This window comes from Eptatretus burgeri, chromosome 17 (assembly GCF_056783735.1).
Source record: "Eptatretus burgeri isolate ZD-2024b chromosome 17, Ebu_testis_v1, whole genome shotgun sequence".
In the NCBI taxonomy this organism is placed as follows: Eukaryota; Metazoa; Chordata; class Myxini; order Myxiniformes; family Myxinidae; genus Eptatretus; species Eptatretus burgeri.
Genome location: NC_140977.1, coordinates 10364577 through 10384446, shown reverse-complemented (window position 1 = coordinate 10384446; position 19870 = coordinate 10364577). Strand labels below are relative to the sequence as shown.

Sequence of the window (19870 nt, the reverse complement as noted above, 5' to 3'; positions counted from 1 at the left end):
AAATGTAATGATTGAATAAAGGCTTTCGGACACAAAGAACCTGTGTGACCTCTCACCTGTTTGAATTACTTAATGAACGTTTAAATGTGATGCGCGAGCAAACTCCTTGCTGCAAATGGAACAGGTGAACGGTTTCTCTCGTGCGTGCACTGCTTGATGAATTTTCCATCCTGAGATATAAGTGAAAGCCTTGCTGCACACAATGCACTTGGAAGTCTTCTCTCCCGCATGTAATCTTCGATGATGGTTCTTTAAATATGTCGACCGAAAAAAGGCCTTAGGACACACAGGACACTTGAACTTCTTCTCCCCTGTGTGTCTTCTTTGATGTCGAGACAAACTTGAAGAACGATCAAACCCCTTGTTGCATACTGCGCATGTGAACGGTTTCTCTCCCGTGTGCACTCTTTGATGAATTTTCAAATCTGACATATTACTGTAAGCCTTGCTGCACGCAGAACACTTGTGTGGCTTAACTCCCATGTGTATTCTGAGATGATTTTTTAAATGTGATGATTGAATAAAGGCTTTCGGACACAAAGAACACTTGTGTGGCTTCTGTCCTGTGTGTATTCTGAGATGATTTTTCAAATGTGATGATTGAACGAAGGCTTTGGGACACACAGAACACTTGTGTGGCTTCTGTCCTGTGTGTATTCTGAGATGATTATTCAAATGTGATAATTGAACAAAGGCTTTAGGACACACAGAACACTTATTTGTCTTCTCTCCTGTGTGTATTCTGAGATGATTTTTTAAACGAGTCGAATCGGCAAAGGCTGTCGGACACAAATAACACTTGCAGGGCTTCTCACCTGTGTGTGTTTTTTGATGATTCCTTAAATTTGATGATTGAATAAAGGCTTTGGCACACAAAGTACACTTGTGAGGCTTGTCTCCTGTATGTGTTATTTTATGCATTCTTAAATGTGATGATCGAGCAAACTCCTTGCTGCACAAAGAACACTTGTAAGGCTTTTCTCCTGTATGTATGCTTTGATGATACTTTAAGTGTGATGATTGAGCAAACTCTTTTGGACACAAAGAACACTTGTAAGGCTTCTCTCCTGTGTGTGTTCTTTGATGTTTCCTCAAGTGTGATGATTGAGTAAACTCTTTCGGACACAAAGAACACTTGTAAGGCTTCGTTCCTGTGTGCTGGTTTTGATGAATGTGTAAATTTGATGAGCGAGCAAACTCTTTGCTGCACATGGAACATTTGAACGGCTTCCCACTGCTCGTTATCTCCATTGGCGGGATATCGGCCGTGTGTAGTTGTTCATGTCGTTTTAAAAATGACAACGTTGTGAACGATTTGCCACACACAGGACACTTTTGTGGTCTCTGACTTCCTTGGATATTCTTGAGGGTCTCTGTACAACGTTTACAAGACACGCTGCTGAATGTGTCAGTTTCTTGAGTAACAGTCTGTGTCATGTGACGATTGAAAACTTGTGTGTTGAACAACTGGGAACAGTTGGAACAAGAAACCAGGTTCATTTGTTTCTCTGCAAAGACAAGTCACAAAAACAGCAATAATTCACACCAAGTTGTCCATATTTGATAAGTATTTCACAATTAATTTTAAAAAAAATTCTCCATAATCTGTCCTCCACTCGAATGAGAGGGTCCAGCTGGGATTCAAAAATGGAAGAATTTTGGAACTGGCCAAATGAATCAAAGAGTTGCTCCGCAAACAAACTACCTTATCAAAGGTTGTTCCATTGGTCTGGACAGCTTATAACAATCAGAGGTTTCTCTGCCCAATATCAACTTCTCCTTCCTCCCCATGGTGGTTAACATACTTCGATCAATATTCTGTTGTTCCACCCTTCCACCAATCCTTTAGATAGGCAGGCATCATCCTTTCCCCTCTCTTCAGTTCTCAACAAAATTATAAGCTGATCAAACACTTGAAATTTGCCTTTCAATCGTGACAAACATCACACACTCTCCGAAAGGACCGTGCGGCAAACCCTCCCATCTACTTTCTTAACAATCCTCTTCAGGGAGTTCAGTCACTCAAACTCCCGGGTCTCACTATCAGCCATGATCTTTCCTCAAAAGCCCGTTGCTGACTGGGCATTCTCCGTCGTAAGAAGTCCTTCCTTGGCACATCTGAAGTCATATCCACTTACAAGGCCTTCATCCACAGCTTAATGGAGCACTGCTCTCCCCTTTGGGCTGGCTCCCCTGCCTCACACTTTGCTCAACTTGATACCATGGAAACCCTTCAAGATTATTGGAATCTCATGCTTTGAAGCTGAGTCTATGGGCATATCACTATCCCATCACAGGCAGGTCTATGGTCACTCTGGGACTTCTACGGCCTCCTTTCTGGTCTTCTTACCTCTGTGCTTTGTCCCCCCCCCCTCCTTGCTTCTCCAGGATGCATATGGTCCACCATTCATCACCTTCTTGTGAAACTCCCAAAATCCAGAATCACTGTTCATCTCCACTCGTTCGTTCCTCTTTTTTCCATCCTGTGAAATAAACTTCGACATTCTTTTCAATCACATTATTCTCTCTACGTTTTCAAGACAGCTGTTCATTACCATCTCAGATTATCCGCCATCCAAAGCACATTTTCTAACCCCATTAACCCTCCACCCTAAGCCCCTCTTCTGCCAAATTTTCTGAGAATCTCTTTTTGTATCGATCTTGTCCACCCTGCACATCCTCCTCTGCCTCTCTTTCCCCCCCACTTCTTTTTTGTCGAAGTCTCTCTCTATTTTATCCTGCAACCCTGCTGTTCGTCAGATCAGGTATGGTGAGCATACACTAGAGTAGCACGTTGCTGCGTCCACTTTCGCAGAGGCCTCCGTCTGGCCATCCCCCAGGTAGATGCATGGCTCATCCCCATCTCCTTGAAATGCTGGATGTTAGTGTTTACTCATTCTACTCTTCCTTTTCTTCTGTTTCTCCTGATACATTCAGTGTTCTCGCTCTTCTCCTTGACTTTGTATACAAAACAAACAAAAAAGCTGCGAGAGATACAACCACTGTCTTTCCATCAATGGGCAGAATGATTGTCGTAAGTACTACCAGATGGCCTGTGTCATGGTCATAATAGTTTTATGGAGAAATAGTGATGTTAAACAGTAATCATGAATAGAATGGAATTCAGAATGCCATCAGAGAGCAAGGTCATCATCAATATCAGAGATGGTGAAATTAGATATCGAACGGTGGGATGCACAACTCCAGCTGAACGAGAACGGCACTCGGTGGAGCGCATACCGCTGCCAGGCTGAACGGTTTACGTTTTATATCCCACCGATAGGCTGGATCTATAGCTGGACCTCAAACAAAATCAAACTGCCTTGTTCTCGTCGTCTACCAAGTTTTGTCATAACCCATCCATAACTTCTTGAAATATCATACTCTACATCATTTTTGGCCCCATCTCTCAATGATGAAGAATCGCTAAAACAAATTTTAGTATCCAGATCCGGATCCAGATCTTTACCAAAATCGAATCAATTTGTCCTTGGCACACATCCAACCTGTCTACCAAGTTTGTCCAAATCCGTCAATAACTTTTTGAGACATCCTGCTCATCGACTGAGAGACGGACAGTGTTGAAAACATAACCACCATCCACCGTTGGTGGCGGAGATAACTATGATAGCAGCTGTCAATAATTCAAAACAACAAAACCACAAGATTACAGAGAATAAGGGGCATCATCGAATAAATAGTGCGCATTTTCACTTCCAACCTTACAAACGATCTCAGATGTTAAAGGAAAGGGTCCAGGCTGAATGCATTGCGGTAAAAGAACCAGTCGATAGAATTGCTCAAGATTGTCACGTAACCGAGTTGTTGAACTCCTTTCAACAGGAAATCGTCCAAAGTTAGTACAAGTGATTGCAACACTGCGGAGCTACATCACAGAATTTTGAAATGGTTGTGACTGACCTGTACTACATGATGCATCAATCATGAATATGTGTATTTTATGTGCAAGTTGTATTTTAAATGGAACGGGTATCCCTGTCTTGTTCACATAAACAGTGAGAACATACGAGTTAAAACAATTTAAATAGACCTGTCATTCTGCAGCATTTGGAACAACATTATGTCATTGTGAAAGAATGATCTAAACAGGTAAACGCAATGTCATGTGATCTATAGACAGTTCGGCTTACCTTCGAACAGCTTCGCAGCTTTGCTTGGTCCTGTGGGGAGAGAATCACACACTTCCTGCTTTACATGATCATTGCTCAAAGCATCCTGGGAAGCCAGAGGAAGGTTGTTTTGGAAAGCTTCTGACTTCACGACTTGAGCTTCACCTGCAAACCATGTGACAATAGTTCATTGCAATAAAGCAAAAAAATTAGGACCACTGGACCTGTAGCTTATTTTTGTTGGAATTTACGCGATTTTCCAAATTTTTTACAGAGTCCGCTATGTTTGACACACTTCCGGTCAGGTGATCGGCATGACCTCCACAATTTAACATCATGACCCCCTTTCCTTATTCCCTTATATTGTAACCCAAATTTGACACCATTCTAATGGGTGGGTCTGGAGAAGAAGATTTTTCATGGAATTAACGTGATTTTCCCAAAAGTTGAGTAAGTCGGCCATTTATTTTGACACACTTCCGGTCACGTGATCCACATGACTTCCACAATATAATTAACATCCGTACCCTCCCATAAGGCCAAAAAAAAAAATGTTGCATTGGCGTAACCCGCCCGACCCTAAAAATTCCGCCGACCCTACGTTTTTTTTTGTTTTTTTGCTATCGATTTCAAGTATCTTGTTGATTGCGATCGCGAAAACCCGGAAGTGTTTCGGACAGAACCCGCTGACAAAAAGGGTGGTACTCGAGCCGGGGGAGATTTTGGGAGGGATTTATTAGGATTTATTAAATTTATTATCCAAAAATTTTGGGATTTATTAGGAAAAAAAAAAAAAAAAAAAAAAAAGATCCCGACCGACCTACCCTATTTTTTCAGTGACCCGTTACGCCAATGCAACATTTTTTTTTTTTTGGCCTAATATTGCAACCCAAATTTGTTAGCATTCTTACTGGTAGGTCTAGAAAAGAAAATTTTGGAAGGAATTTGCGTGACAGCCATTTTGACATACTTTTGGTCAGGTGATCACCATGGCCTCCACAATTTAACATTCTGACCGTGTCCTAATGTTGTAACCCAAATTTGGTAGCATTCTAACAGGTGGGTCAAGAGAAGAAAATTTTGGAAGGAATTTACGCAATTTTCCCAAAAATTGACCAAGTCAGCCATTTTGACACACTTCTGGTCACGTGATCGGCATGACCTTCGCAGTTTAACATCCCAACCCTGGCCTAATGTTGTAACCCAAATTTGGTAGCATTCTGACTGGTGGATCAGGAGAAGAAGATTTTGGAAGGAATTTGCGGGACCACCATTTTGACACAATTCTGGTCATGTGATTGGCATGGCCTTCGCAATTTAACATCAGTATCCTGTCCTAATGTTGTAACCCAAATTTGGTCGCATTCTCAATGGTGGGTCTGGAGAAGATTTTTTGAAGAAATTTACTAAGTCAGCCATTTCGACATATTTAACGTCATGTGACCGGAATGAGCTTTGCACTTCCTGTTACCAGTCAGGAGAGGAAAGTTGCTGCAAAACTTCAGCCGGATCCGGCCCAGCGGTTTGGCCGGAGAAGTCGAAAAAGGAGACGGATGGATGGACGGTGTGTGATAACAATACCTTATTTGGAATGTAAATGTGAGACAAGCTAAAGATCCAACAGAAGCTTCTCTCCAGAGAATAACATCAGTATATACAATGTACACATAACTGTCTGTAACTGGAACAAGCAGAATGTTGATGTGGTTCAGACCTTTCTCTTGAGACGTTGAATCATCCTCAAACTCAGATTCCACCTTCACTTTCACAATCGAATCTGAAAAGAAAAAACATCCCCAAAAATAAAAATAAAAAATGAAAGAAAGATGAAAGCTTTGGCATTGTACAGATATGAAGGTTTATTCTTTTGTTTGAAATTTTCCAGCTATCGTGTATCGCATACCTGCATGCACAGGAAGATAACGCACCTGGGATTTTCATTTAAAGCAATACTTAATCAACTGGCCAGTTACATGAACGTTGGGTAGAATAACAAGTACCCGATTCACTGTGTCATAAAACTTAAGGGTTTTTTTGAGGGGTTTTTTTTTCATTGATTGACATCCAACTTCAGACATGAATTTATTACAAAGATAAAACAAGCAAAGCACAAACCTGCCAGCATGGCTCGGCACAGTGCTGCACTCTAGTTGACACCACTCTACTCTATTCTACTCTAAACAACACAGAAACGCAAATGGTGACTGTGACTAGCTCTTCTCTTCGCTCTGTTTTTTGAGTTCTGAAAATTCACGAACATTCCTGAAAGTTCCTCCCTCTTGGAAACAGCTCATTGAAGCGAGATGGATTTATATCTAGAAGGAACTCGAAACTGCACAATACCACGATATCATTCCATACACATAAAACTTCCAAGAACACTCACGATCTTCCATTGGGTTGGAAATCAAACTGCAATAATAATACTGTACTCACTTTTTTTTTTAAACTCTGTCCAACTTTTACCATCAACATCTCCCCTCATCAATACAATCATACACAGTTATCCCTTGTTTTACAAGGGTTTGGTTTACACAATTTTGACATTACACATATAATTTTCGATAAAGTGAGACCTCCGCCGTGGTGTAGTGTGCACTCAGTGGCGCTGATGCGATATGGGTGGTAACTGAAACATGCGGTATGTACATTGTACAGTACATATCTCTGTCAACACTGCACTCTGTGGAATTGTAATGAATTCCTGTATTTTCAGTTATTATTGCCTTGACTCCCAAGACGAAAACTATTGCTCGTGGTGAACCAAATGCAGATAAGTTGAGGAAAGTGACGCCTGTCGCAGAACGCGCATGTTTTGGATAAGCTTGGTTGAGACGAGAGTGCTGCCTCACTTGGCAGACATTATGGCGTTAACACATTCGCAGAAAACATCAGAGGAAGTGAATGCTATGGTTTTATGACGAGCGAAACGATGACTGGTAAATCGGCTCCAGTACACGACTCTTGAGTTATCAGCAAGAGGACTGAGTTCGGAACCCAACTCTAGTGTTTCCAGGATTGCAACATGGAAACAGGTTTCCATGACAACACGTAAAACAAGGGTTTACTGTACTGTATAATAAACAACTAATTCCACATCAAATCACATGAATTCACATAAGCATCTCACCGAACCAATGCACTGCCTAACAGTCTTTCGTAAAGAATTTATGACTGTCGTTTGGTCAAGATCGATGAGAAACTTCATTTAGCAAAACAAACAACCACAGCATTCCAATTTTATCATGGAACTATATGATGAAGATTGTCGTCGTTCAAACCTTTGTCGAACGAGGATGATTTGTGCAGAAATTCGGACTCCACCTTCACAGCCACAACAAAATCTGAAAATAAAACATCGCACTCAAACTCAATTCGAAGGCACATTTCTAAACTAGAACGAGAACGGCACTCGAAGAGTGTGTAGACTTGCCTCATGCACCCATTCTGAAGAAAAATACCATCGTTAACTGAACACGCTACGATTATTTTTTAACATAAAAAAAATGATGGCCCATTGCTATTATGGCCCACATATCCGTATCATCGATGCACACATTATGCCACATACATTGCCACTATCCACAACTTCATCGATTGATTATTATGACATTTAACGGACACTTTTGTGCACATTTAACGCTAAATTGCGTCACTAAAGGTCAACATGAAAAAAAAAAAATTCAAAATATATTCCCCATGGCTCGTCAATCAATTGTACGAAGTTTTGCATTGACCTGTTAAGCGATTATGGAGAAGTTTTATTTGTTTTTTTACATTTGTATTCTCAATCCAATATGACCGCCAGACCACGTGACTGATGACATCATGAATTTAATTCTTCACACATCGGGTTGTAGGTCAGATATGTGAGGTTTCAGATTTTACAGAGAAGGATTTTGATTCAATCAATTATGGCTGGAATACCACATCACCGATGATATCATTATAAAAATCACCCGATATACACTTTTGGGAGTTGATGACGTATGCCAAGTTACAATTTTTTTGGTCAAGCGGTTTTGGAGAAAATGATGTCCACCTCCCCCCCCTTTAATCCAATACACCTGCCGTACCATGTCACCTATGATGTCAGAGATATCAACACAATATTCTCTGTGGGGAGCCCTTCCTCTGTTTAAAGTTTCGCATCGATCGCACAAGTGGTTGGAGAGAAAAACATTTTGAAAGCAAAAAAATATATACGTAGACACACAGACAGACAAGCAGATGTGTTGCAATGCTCTAGGATACCCTTCAAGGTGAGACAAATAAACTCGTTATCAATCTCCGATAAATACTTAGCAGTATTTGAAAAAGTAAATCCAATTATCTGGCCTTGTTGGTCAATGCTTGCCAAAACTAGTACTGTACTTCACATAACCTATGAACTTTATTTACTCTTCACACATTATTAACACGAAACCCACTAATCGGTTCAAACAAAGACAAACAATAGAATACTACAAGTTATTGTGTAAAATGTTTGGTTAATATTTTTATCTTCTTTTATAATCCTGCTCACCTCCCTTTATACTATCTACCTTACCTCGTCACCGTTTCCATTGGTGTGTGGCAAGGTTCTATCTTATCCCTTCTGCTATTTGAAATACCGTGGTTATAGATTTTGTTTTGAAACAAACGGGGGCATGTAAGAAAGGGATTCAATGGTCAAAGAACAATCTTGGAGATTAAAACTTTGCAGATGACATTTGTTTATTGAATATATCAGTGCTTGAGATGCAAGCGGAGACACATGGGCTGGGAAGAACAACGAGAAAGGTGGGATTGATTGTGAATAAGTCAAAAAGGAGGTCATGATGAACAATTCCTCCGACAGCTCAAAAATCAACACTGAAGGTGATGCCCTAAAAGGTGGAGAAGTTTACCGATTTCGGCAGCACGATGAGCAAAAATGGAGATTGTTTGATGAAAATTGAGAAAAATAATTGGAAAAGCCAACAGTGTTATCTAGAGACTTGCATCGCTATGGAAAAGCAAAAGCCTGACCCTGAACACAAAGCTTTAAATATTTAACAGCAATGTCATGTGTCCTCTTGCATGGGTCAGAAACATGAAGAACAAATAAAAGTATTGAAGTAAATTTTTTTTAAGGTTTTCAATGAAGAAACCTACATTGCGTGCTCAACATCAAGCGGTCAGACTTTATGACCAATGATGAAGTAATGGAAAGATCAAGTGCTTAACAGGTTAATGCAACCAACCATCATGAGATGGCGATGGACATACCTCGGGCATGTGTTGAGAATGTCTGCTAACAGAATTCCAAAACGATGCTGGTATTGGAAACCAAATTAGTTAATGAAAGCAGCAGCACCCAACAGGGACCCTGAGCATACTATAATGGAGGAGGCCAGGACCATTGGAATCAACCCAGATGAGACAGACAGAAGACAGGGCCGAAGACCGTATTGGATGGTTTTGGATGATTTCCACCTTGTGTGCCTGACGACACAGGGAAACAATCAGTCAGATCATAACGTTGTGTGTGCAAGTATTCTGTTGAGAGTTAGAGTTCTGGAGAATACATTAGGACTGTTAGATTTCAGGAAGTCAAACTTTGAGGGTAGGAAGACAGAATTAGGTGTTCTAGATTGGGATTAATTAACAGGGCAGCAATCAGCATCAGAGACATGTGCAAGCTTAAAGGAATAAATGTGCAATGTACCAGGTAAGTATGTTCCAGTCAGGCAAGTATGTTCCCCACCACCAATCCCCACTCCTCCAACCCCAACCCAATGACCACTCCTCCAACCCCCCTTTCCCCCAATCCACACTCCTCACTACCTCCATCTCCACTCGATCACCTCATCAACCTCCCCTAATCATCCCCCCTCGCCCCCCCAAAAAAACCTGATGAAACTAGGGCATTCGGGAGAGCGCATACCTCCACCGATTTTTAATTTGAAAATTGATATTAGAAGTTTGACCTTCAATTGACCTTTGGCCTTTTGATCTCAAAAAGAGTTTGTTTTCCAATTTTCAGTGACGTAATATGCAAATCTTGTTCAAATTTGAATGAATTCCGATCGCACATGTGGACACATACAACAAGCACGGGGAACAAATGTAACGTGATCGATCGGGTGACGTACCAGACGCTGGGAAAACGGCGATAAAACCTGGAATTTATTTTATGTTTACGCCTTTAAACCTTTATTTAAATTCAATTACATACTTGAAGACGGTATGAAACAAATTGCCTTCAAAATACTTCGAAAAACCACGCAATATATTGATACGTGGCACGAGATGGCTTGGGCATGTGTCGGGGTGAAGAAGAGGCCGCTCATCAGGGCCGGATTTAGGGCAGGGCCCACAGGGCCACGGCCCGGGGCCCCGCGCAAACGCAAAGATTACAAGAAATTGATATTTTCCCCCTTTTGTTTGTTTGTGAAAAAAATCTAGTTCGTTTGTGTAAATGGTCAGTGAATCACGAAACAAATACTCAATATCCCTGTTAATTTGGCATCTGTTTGGTTATGTTCATCATTTGTTTTACATCTTTGAACTTACTTTTTTTCCTTTCCACTGATCATAAGAGCGCAATCTTAAGGTCTACCACAGAAATAGGTCACACGAAAAAAGTGAGGGTTTTCCCAATCCCAGCAAGCTATGGCCGTCTCGGTTTCATTTTTGCAAAATTACACGCCCGCCCTGAATCTATGTTTGCTATGTACTGCGCAGGCGTAAAAGAAGATAAAAGATTCTGTCGGTTTTTACCATCTCGCAAATATATTGTAGCAATTACCACAAAGTGTGCAATAATGCAATCATATCTGCAAAAACGACAAAAAAAACTTTCTACATTGAGATTTGAGATGATACCATCACGTTTAGGTTTTGCGATTATTTTCTCTGTTCCATTGTTTTCATCCATAGTGGTGTTTCTTGTATATAAACTTTTGTTACTAGTAGTTTCTGAAATACATGTTTTTACACATAAACCGTGGTTTTTTCTTTTGCCCAGCCGAGGTTGGTGCATTTATATATGAATACTTTTATAAGCATATATGAAGTAAAAATGGCTGCGGCCCCGAGAGGGCCCCGCGTACTTTGAGGGCCCAGGGCCCCGAAACACATAAATCCGGCCCTGCCGCTCATAATCTCAATCAACTTGTCTTTATCATCGCCATCATCAACATAGCCATCACATTATCGGATTAGGTTTATCATCAATATCATCATCATTATTATTATTATTAATGGTAAGTTTCATGATCTTAATAACTCAAGAAAATAAACTATTTTATGTTGTTCATGCAGGAAAATAAGCTTGGTGTTGACTTCACGATCAATATGGCTGGCTTAAGATCTTTGGGTCTCGGGTTGAGCCCCTGTCGTGCCGTTGAATAACACCAGGTGGGGTTGCCTCAGCCTGTAATCCTTCCGAGGTGGGAAAAATGAGTACCAGCTTATTGGAAACGGGGGCACTGCATCAGTGGCACAGCCACGCTCCCAGCAATGACACAGCCAGCAGCCACAGGCTCCATACGAAATAATAATAATAATAACTCAAGAAAAGAAACTTCATTTTATGTTCTTAACTTTTATTGATGAAAATAAAAAGCATAAGAACAATGGACAAACATGTTAGTTAATGGAACAGCACAGGATTGGGGTGGATCGCACAAGTGTGGTTGGAGAGGATGTGAGCGAGGGAGAAGGGGAGGGGAGAGGGAGGAGTTGAGAGGAGTTGAGAGGAGTTGAGAGAGAGAAAGAAAGAGAGAGAAAGAAAGAGAGAGAAAGAAAGAGAGAGAAAGAAAGAGAGAGAAAGAAAGAGAGAGAAAGAAAGAGAGAAAGAGAGAAAGAGAGAAAGAGAGAGAGAAAGAGAAAGAGAAAGAGAAAGAGAAAGAGAAAGAGAGAGAGAAAGAGAAAGAGAAAGAGAAAGAGAAAGAGAGAGAGTGTTCCAGCAGATGTGAAGTGCATTTTAAGAGTACACACATGTTCATGAATCATTCTACCTGTGAAATACCAGGGTGACAGTTTATCGCTGGGTCGGGATTCAAACCCAGGAGAGACAGCTTAGAGCAAGCGTGCGTCCCTCTCGGCTATCCTGCCGTGATGTTAACAAAATGTTTCATTTTTTTTAATTATTATTGGTATTTATCGATGCTGGAGTGACCACAAAACAACGCGGGGCTATCACAGGCGAGTGGACGCTGAACATCGTTCAATTGATTGATACACAATATTTCGTGACAGTGAATATTGTAGAACGTTTGCCAAGTGGCTTAAGCACTCCATCAAAAATGTTGATGAGGAACGGCTCGCTTGGCAAGCGATGAACCAACGCCGAGCCATCATATTAACCATACACCTCCCGGAGACACGTTTTGCAGTTCCTCTCCCTATCCCCCCCCGCCCCCAGGTTTATGGATCATGGGCATTTTTAAGAACGTAACCCCTGGGAATGGCGATCCCTCTTGTATATACCTGAACACTGCGTGGGGTATCGTGTTCTACAACTTCTCTCGTTCAATCTGGTGTTGGTGTGCCACAGCAATGATGGGCCAAACTCTCATCATCTTCACCTTCAGGTTCACGTTCCCCGATCCTATCAACATCTCCTCCGATAATAAAACCAACTCTTCCACATTAATTTTACCTCAAACAAGGAAACCATGAAAACTTCTCCTCAAACTCAATTAACGAATCTGCTCTCAGGAATCAAAATCACCGCTCGAGCTCCGATTACAACGAACGGAATCGTTTCACCGGCTCAGGACATCGTGGGATTCTCCACAGAAATTATTTACTTACATCGTGCACAGCACGGACCCCGCACGGGAACAAGAACAGCACGTACCGGGTCCGAAGTCCGTATCCGCGGGAGATCCTCCCGGACCGACCCCGTTCATTCCGGAACCACAGAACTGAGTGTGGAGTATTGAGATAACAATGAACACGCGCTCTTCTTCTTCCTCTTCTTCAAGTACAATGACGTGTTGACATCCTCGAGGTTCTCCGTAGACCACGCCCCAAACCGACCCTCCTCCGTAGACCACGCCCCCAAACCGAACCTCCTCCGTAGACCACGCCCCCAAACCGAACCTCCTCCGTAAACCACGCCCCCAAACCGAACCTCGAGGTTCTCCGTAGACCACGCCCCAAACCGACCCTCCTCCGTAGACCACGCCCCCAAACCGAACCTCCTCCGTAGACCACGCCCCCAAACCGAACCTCGAGGTTCTCCGTAGACCACGCCCCCAAGCCGATCCTGGACTCGTCCTGAATGACGATGATCGTTCTCCAGACCTCGCGGTTGCTGCCCTCGTACCGTGTGACCTTCAAACTTGGACATTCGGACTAGTTCGTCCTGTTTCACATCGTTAACAGTTTATAAACAAGTTCCGCCATGTTTACTTGTTTATGTGTTTATGTGAATCCCAGCCGAGTCTTGATCAGGAGGAACCCAGGTTCAAATCCCGTGTACCGTACATGTGTCTATTATATCTATCTCCTCCTGTCCGTGTAATTCATGTCCGTGTCCACTAATGTCTCCTAACCCTCTTCTGTACACAAAGGAAGTTAATTAATTAATGAATGGAGCACACACCTGGGTGGGGGTTTGGGGGGAAGAGGTGTAAATATTTCGGTGATATTTCCGTACGTAATAAATAAATGAAGCAAAAGCTCCTCGTGATGTAAATCGTGTCTGGAAGATTTCACGAAACTCCGGTGGAGGCTCGTCGGTGTGTACACGTCGGTATGTACACGTTGATGACGTCATGCTCTGAGAACTTGGGATTGATTTGTGGGGGGAGGGGTGGTCACTGTTTCTGAGTACAGGATCATTCGATTTGACGACATGGAATCCATTCGGGCGATCTTGAGAAAGACTCGGTGCGAGCCAACTCTTCTGGCGGCAAATTTGTAATTACATCCTTCTCCACTTTTACATGTACGCTCTTGACAAAATTTAGACACGTACGTACATACATGACCGATTCCTGCTTAATCCCACGTTTTTGCTTCGCTCACGCGGGGTAATTACATTTGAGAAAAATACATCCTTTATTGGGTCCACTTTTGGAAGCGCACTGTCAGATAGTGACGTCACAACCGTGGGCATGGAGACGCACCTCGCAGGAGTCCCATTGTTCCCCTACACTTCCTTTGTAATTAGCACGAACACCCTTGAGAGAACTCGTGCTCTGACGAACTCGGACCTGACGGGAGCAGCGGGATGTAACCCCGGCGAGTATCTCTCGTGCTGCTCGTATTGATTAGTGGAACGTCCTTCAGACATTAGTATTCATGTTAGTTACTCGTGCATACGTCGAGGACACGCACGATGGTGAACAATGATCTGTCATGTTATCTGTCGACTTTTACGGTTAAAATGTATTAAAACACCGACACCGACGAGGGACCGGAAGAGCCGGGTCTGGGAGAGCCATTGTACAAATCCGTGTAAGATAAGGCAGACTCTACTCTCATAGCTAATGTGCAGCTCTCAGTGGAATCCTCTCATCTCTTCCCGTTGAAGCTGGAGTTCCCCAAAACAGTGTTCTGGGTGCAGTCCTATTCCTGATCTTCATCAGTGATCTCTCTGACTTTCTGGAAAACCCTCTTTATCGACACTACATGGCCAAAAGTATGCGGACACCCCTTCTAATTTGTGGTTTCGGCTATTTCAGCCTCATTCATTGCTGACAGGTGCATAAAATCAAGCACACATCCTTGCAATCATCATAGACAAACATTGGCAGTAGAAGGGGCCATACTGAAGAGCTCAGTGACTTTCAACATGGCACCGTCATAGGATGCCACCTTTCCAACAAGTCAGTTCGTCAAATTTCTGCCCTGCTCGAGCTGCCCCGCCCGGTCAACTGGAAGTGCTGTTATTGTGAATTGGAAACATCTCGGAGCAAAAACAGCTCAGCCACGAAGTGGAAGGTCACACAAGCTCACAGAACGGGACTGCCGAGTGCTGAAGCATGGAGTGTGGAAAAATCGTCTGTCATCGGTTACAACACTCGTTCCAAACTCGAACTACTGAGTTCCAAACTCGAACTACTGAGTTTCAAACTGCCTCTGGAAGCTCTGTCGGCACAAACACTGTTTGTCGCGAGCCTCATGAAATGGGTTTCTACGGCCGAGCAGCCACACACAAACCGACGTTCACTATGTGCAATGCCAAGCGTCGGCTGGAGTGGTGTAAAGCTCACCACCATTGGACTCCGGAGCAGTGGAAACATGTTATCTGGAGTGATGAATCACGCTTCACCATCTGACAGTCCGATGGACAAATCTGGGGTTGGTGGATGCCAGGAGAACGCTACCTGCCCAAATGCATAGTGCCAACTGTTAAGTTTGGTGGAGGAGGAATAATGGTCTGGGGCTGTTTTTCATGGTTCAGGCTAGACCCCTTAGTTCCAGTGAAGGGAAATCTTCACACTACAGCATACAATGACATTGTAGACAAGTCTGTGCTTCCAACTTTGTGGCAACAGTTTGGGGAAGGCCCTTTCCCATTTCAGCATGGCAATGCCCCCGTGCACAAAGTGAGGTCCACACAGAAATGGTTTGTCGAGATCGGCCCGAACCAACAGCCATCTCCCAACATCAGTGCCCGACCTCACTAATATTCTTGTGGCTGAATGGAGGCAAATCCCCACAGCAATGTTCCAAAATCTAGTGAAGCCTTCCCAGAAGAGTGGAGGCTGTTGTACCAGCAAAGAGGTGACAAATGTGGAAGAAATTCAGTTCTTCTCTGTTGGAGTCTGAGACCATTTATGAACAGCAAACAACAAACATGCGCATGGGATAGAAGGAAATACAGGACAAGCAATATCAAACACGGTCCTCTTTCTGCTCAAAATGCACATAATAATCCTCTTTATACTATTTTGGACAGAAAAAGACAGGGGAGGGCTAGACATCTGGCAAGGATAAATGGAGGGGAGGGCTGACAAGCTTGAAGTAGTATGAACACCAGTTCAGCCTTGAGGAGAGGGTAATAACAGAGTTAGAACAAAACACAGAGACCAGGTGGATTACTTTCTGCTTGACAATGAGGTGCCAGCAAGGTGTTCTTCCCTTCAACAGCTGGGAAATTTCATTTAAACATTTGAGATACCAGTCTTGGTTATATGTATTTCAGTGAGATAAAAGCACAAAATAATTAGTTTGATACAATTTTATCTTATACTGTGTTCAATTACATGCAGCAAGTGAATATAATTGAGAATACACAAATATAATGTATTTTTTCTTCCACATCCCCCCCTTTTGTCCTGTTAGGACAAATTTACAGAATTATATTACATGTGATCACCATACCCCATTCCTAAAGGAGAAAAGATATCCCTTACACAAGTTCACCCACAATAATGGCAGCGAGTGCTCATAGGAGAAGAATGCTGGACAACGGCCATCTTGATCGTGCCACAGTCAGGTTAATGAGCGTGTATCCACCTAATTTACGGCCTGTTCGTCAGTAGCTGTCATGAGTTGTAAAGGTATGCTACCTGAGGCCAGAAGATGAGCGGTTCAGGATGTAGATAGAGCAGCACCCAACAGGAAACACAGTCTAGGTGCTCCTTGAACTGCAGAGAAGGTAGATCCTGGCAGGTACGAGCTTGAGCCCGACAATTGGGTTACAGATGACACTGGGTTGAAGGAGGTGAAGAGGATTTGAGATGTGATCTAGAGATCCGGCCCCAGCAGAATTTTGGGCCTCGCAGCAGCAGTTTGTGAAGTCAGGTTGATTCGCCAAAGTGAGCTGCGCATGTCGGAGGCAGCAGCGATGGCTCCACGAGCCCTCCCGCACCATTGAGCACACGTTGCAGATGACTCGCCATATGGACCTTCAGGGCCTTCGGTGTGCGTTGTGCGATCACGGCACGTTCACGATGTATCTGTAGAGCAGCAATTTGCGAGTGTGGTCGGGGTCAATTCCTCCTGGCAGGAACCATGCAATGGCGACGTTAAGTCTTTACCTTCTCGGAGTTTGACTTGTCCAACCTTCTCTTCAGTGGGTTTATTTTTTTATTTTACATGCTCGTCTCATCTCCTCAGGAAGGGGGTAGTGTCATGAAAATCTGGGTTCTCCCCATCGTCCAATCTTTTGATAGAAGTTCTTCCAAAGCTTCATTAGACAAAATCGTATCCTGCATCGTTCAACTGCACCAAACGCTCCGAAACAAACAAAATCAAATCAAAATCAAAACGATTCGATTTTGCACAGTTACCATTTGCATACATATAATTTTACTTAAAATACAGTTAGGCCAGTACCAGCTCCTAATCAGTGAGACCAATGCAATTACAATACATGGTACAATTCCGAATTCCATTAATTGATGTCATAATTGCTGTTTGGTCGAGTCATTCTTTCTGTTTCTGTATTATGGTTAATATAAACACCATGCTGATTTCCTCATATATTGATTTTCCTCTTACAGTTAGCTTATGATTCCAAATATATAATATTGACCAATCTCTGCTCGAGTGGTGGGCTTGGGATAATAGATCAGCCCATGTCACGTCCATAGCTTCAGTGATTGACAATACATCAATCAATACAAGCTACTAATAACCAGCAGTGTACCTTATATATTTTTTGTATACCTTGTCGAAGCTCTTGTGAGAGCTAACACACAACTCACAGCAAGGGGGGCATGAGACAAGAGGGGCGGGAGTGGGAAGGACAAAACAGTGAGGAACAGAGACATTAGGAGATCTGTGGAAGGGAGAAGGATGGGGCAGGGAACATGGGGAATAGAAGATAGACATTACAGGGACTTTCAGGAAGGAAAGCAGGGAATTTGAAGGAGGTGGGCTTGGGTGGATTATCGGGGGTAGAAACGATCGAGGATTTGGATGAGGGATGACAAGAGGTGGTGGTGAACAGCTGTTTTGAAGGCCTGGAGGGAAGAATGGGATTGAACAGAGTGAGGGAGTTTATTCCAAAGGCGGGAAGAAAGAGGAATGAAAGAGTAAAGGTGAGCAGTGATTCGTGATTTTGGTAGTTTTACCAGAAGGGGGTTTTGGCAGACCTTGAGCACCCTGCGGAAATGTGGTGGGGACAAATCTCAAACACAGCAAGGGGGGGGGGGCGAGGCTGGAGAGGAGACAGTAGAAGACAGAAAGACTGACCAGCCTGCGGTGAGAGAGTGAAATGCCTTGGTTTTCACAGCATGAAGCTGACAAAGGTGGGAGGCAGGAGCACCATCCCAGATGGGAGAGCAGTACTCCATCAAGTTACGGACGAAAGCTTTGCAAGTGGACAGGAGCTCAGGTGGGCCGAGGAAGGACTTTGCATGACGGAGGATTCCCAGTCGGCGACTGGCTTTGCAGGCGAGGTTTAAAATGTGGCTTTCCCAGGAAAGGTCATGGCAGATAGTGAGACACATAAGCTTGAATGAAAGGACTTCTTCCAGAGGATTGTTGAGAAAGTAGATGGAGGGGGGGGGGTTCTAAACGGTCCTTTTGGAGAGGCATCGTGAGAGTGTAAGATTTGTCAGGATCGAAAGACATGTTCCATGTGTTGGACCAGTTTGTGATTTTATCCAGATCTGCAGATTGAAGAAGCTGCAGCTTGCTGGTCTGAGGGATGACAGATGGTATGACAGAGTGTGGAGTCATCAGCAAAAAGATAAAGAGGATTTTCCAGAGAGTCAGAGAGATCATTGATGAAAACCAGAAAAAGAACAGGGCCCAGAACACTACCTTGAGGAACTCCAGCCTCGACAGGAAGAGAGGATGAAAGAACACCATTTAGGGGCACATGTTGGCTTCGACAGGAGAGGAAGTCTGCGAGCCACGAGTGGAGATGGCCTTGGATACCATAGGAAGAGAGTTTGGTGAGCAGGGCAGGGTGTCGAACTATGTCAAAAGCACGTGATATTCTACCGATATGGCTCCGATTTCATGTCTGGCATTGAGGGCCTCCATCCATTGGTGGGAGAGCAGAAGCAGCATATCCAGGGTAGAGTGACCTGGTCTGAAACCAAATTGATGGTCAGAAATTAAGTCATTGGAGAAGAGGAAGGATTTAATGTCTGAAGCGATGATGGATTCCATAACCTTGCTGATGATTGGGAGAAGGCTGATTGGTCGGTAGTTGCAGGGATCTGTTTTTGCACCTTTTTATGCAGGGCAGTAATGTTTTCTGATTTCCAATCAGATGGCAGATGACCTTGAGCAAATGAGAGGGTGAATAGAACAGAGAGAGGGTGAGCAAGAGCAGAGGAACAGGTTTTTAGGACATGTGGGCTGATGCCGTCTGGACTGGTTGCATAATCTGAGTCGAGGTTTGACAGCAAGCTCTCCACCTTGTCAGGAGAAAAGGACACAGAGTCCAGGGACAGTTGGGTGCGACTGGGTCAGGTGGGTAGAGAAAATGATGGGTTTCGGACACAAGATTTAGATGCAAACACCGAGTTTAGGCATTCAACCTTTATCACGTGTGGTATCAGCAGTGTGGCCATTTGAGGTAAGGGAGAGGATGGAGGGGGAACATACACCAGAAACAGATTTGATTAGACGCCACCAGGATTTGGAGGAGGGAGAGAGGTTTGAGAGTTGAGTCTTGAGATTAGAAAGATGTTGTTTTCTGGCTCTCCTGAGGGTAGATACACACTTGTTCTGAGCTTTATGAAAGGAACTGAGATTGCCTTCAGTTGGGTTTGCTTTCCATGAGGCAAACGCAAGTTGTTTCAGGACAACTGCCTTGCCACAAGCTTCAGCGAATCATGGGCAGGAGAGTA

General features: G+C 43.4%; 1 protein-coding gene across 1 annotated transcript in view; it reads right to left on the bottom strand.

The window, feature by feature from the left end:
- LOC147009282 (uncharacterized) overlaps positions 1–13135 on the bottom strand; it is a 39839-nt gene extending 26704 nt beyond the window's left edge. Inside the window, exons 1-4 of the mRNA XM_085862139.1 lie at positions 12961–13135; positions 7412–7474; positions 5845–5907; positions 4152–4295 (exon numbers count right to left, since the gene is read on the bottom strand). Coding sequence (XP_085718265.1) covers positions 4152–4295; positions 5845–5907; positions 7412–7474; positions 12961–13012 — 322 coding nt within the window. The 5' untranslated portion in view covers positions 13013–13135. The remainder of the gene's footprint in view (positions 1–4151; positions 4296–5844; positions 5908–7411; positions 7475–12960) is intronic.
- Positions 13136–19870: the final 6735 nt, after the last annotated feature.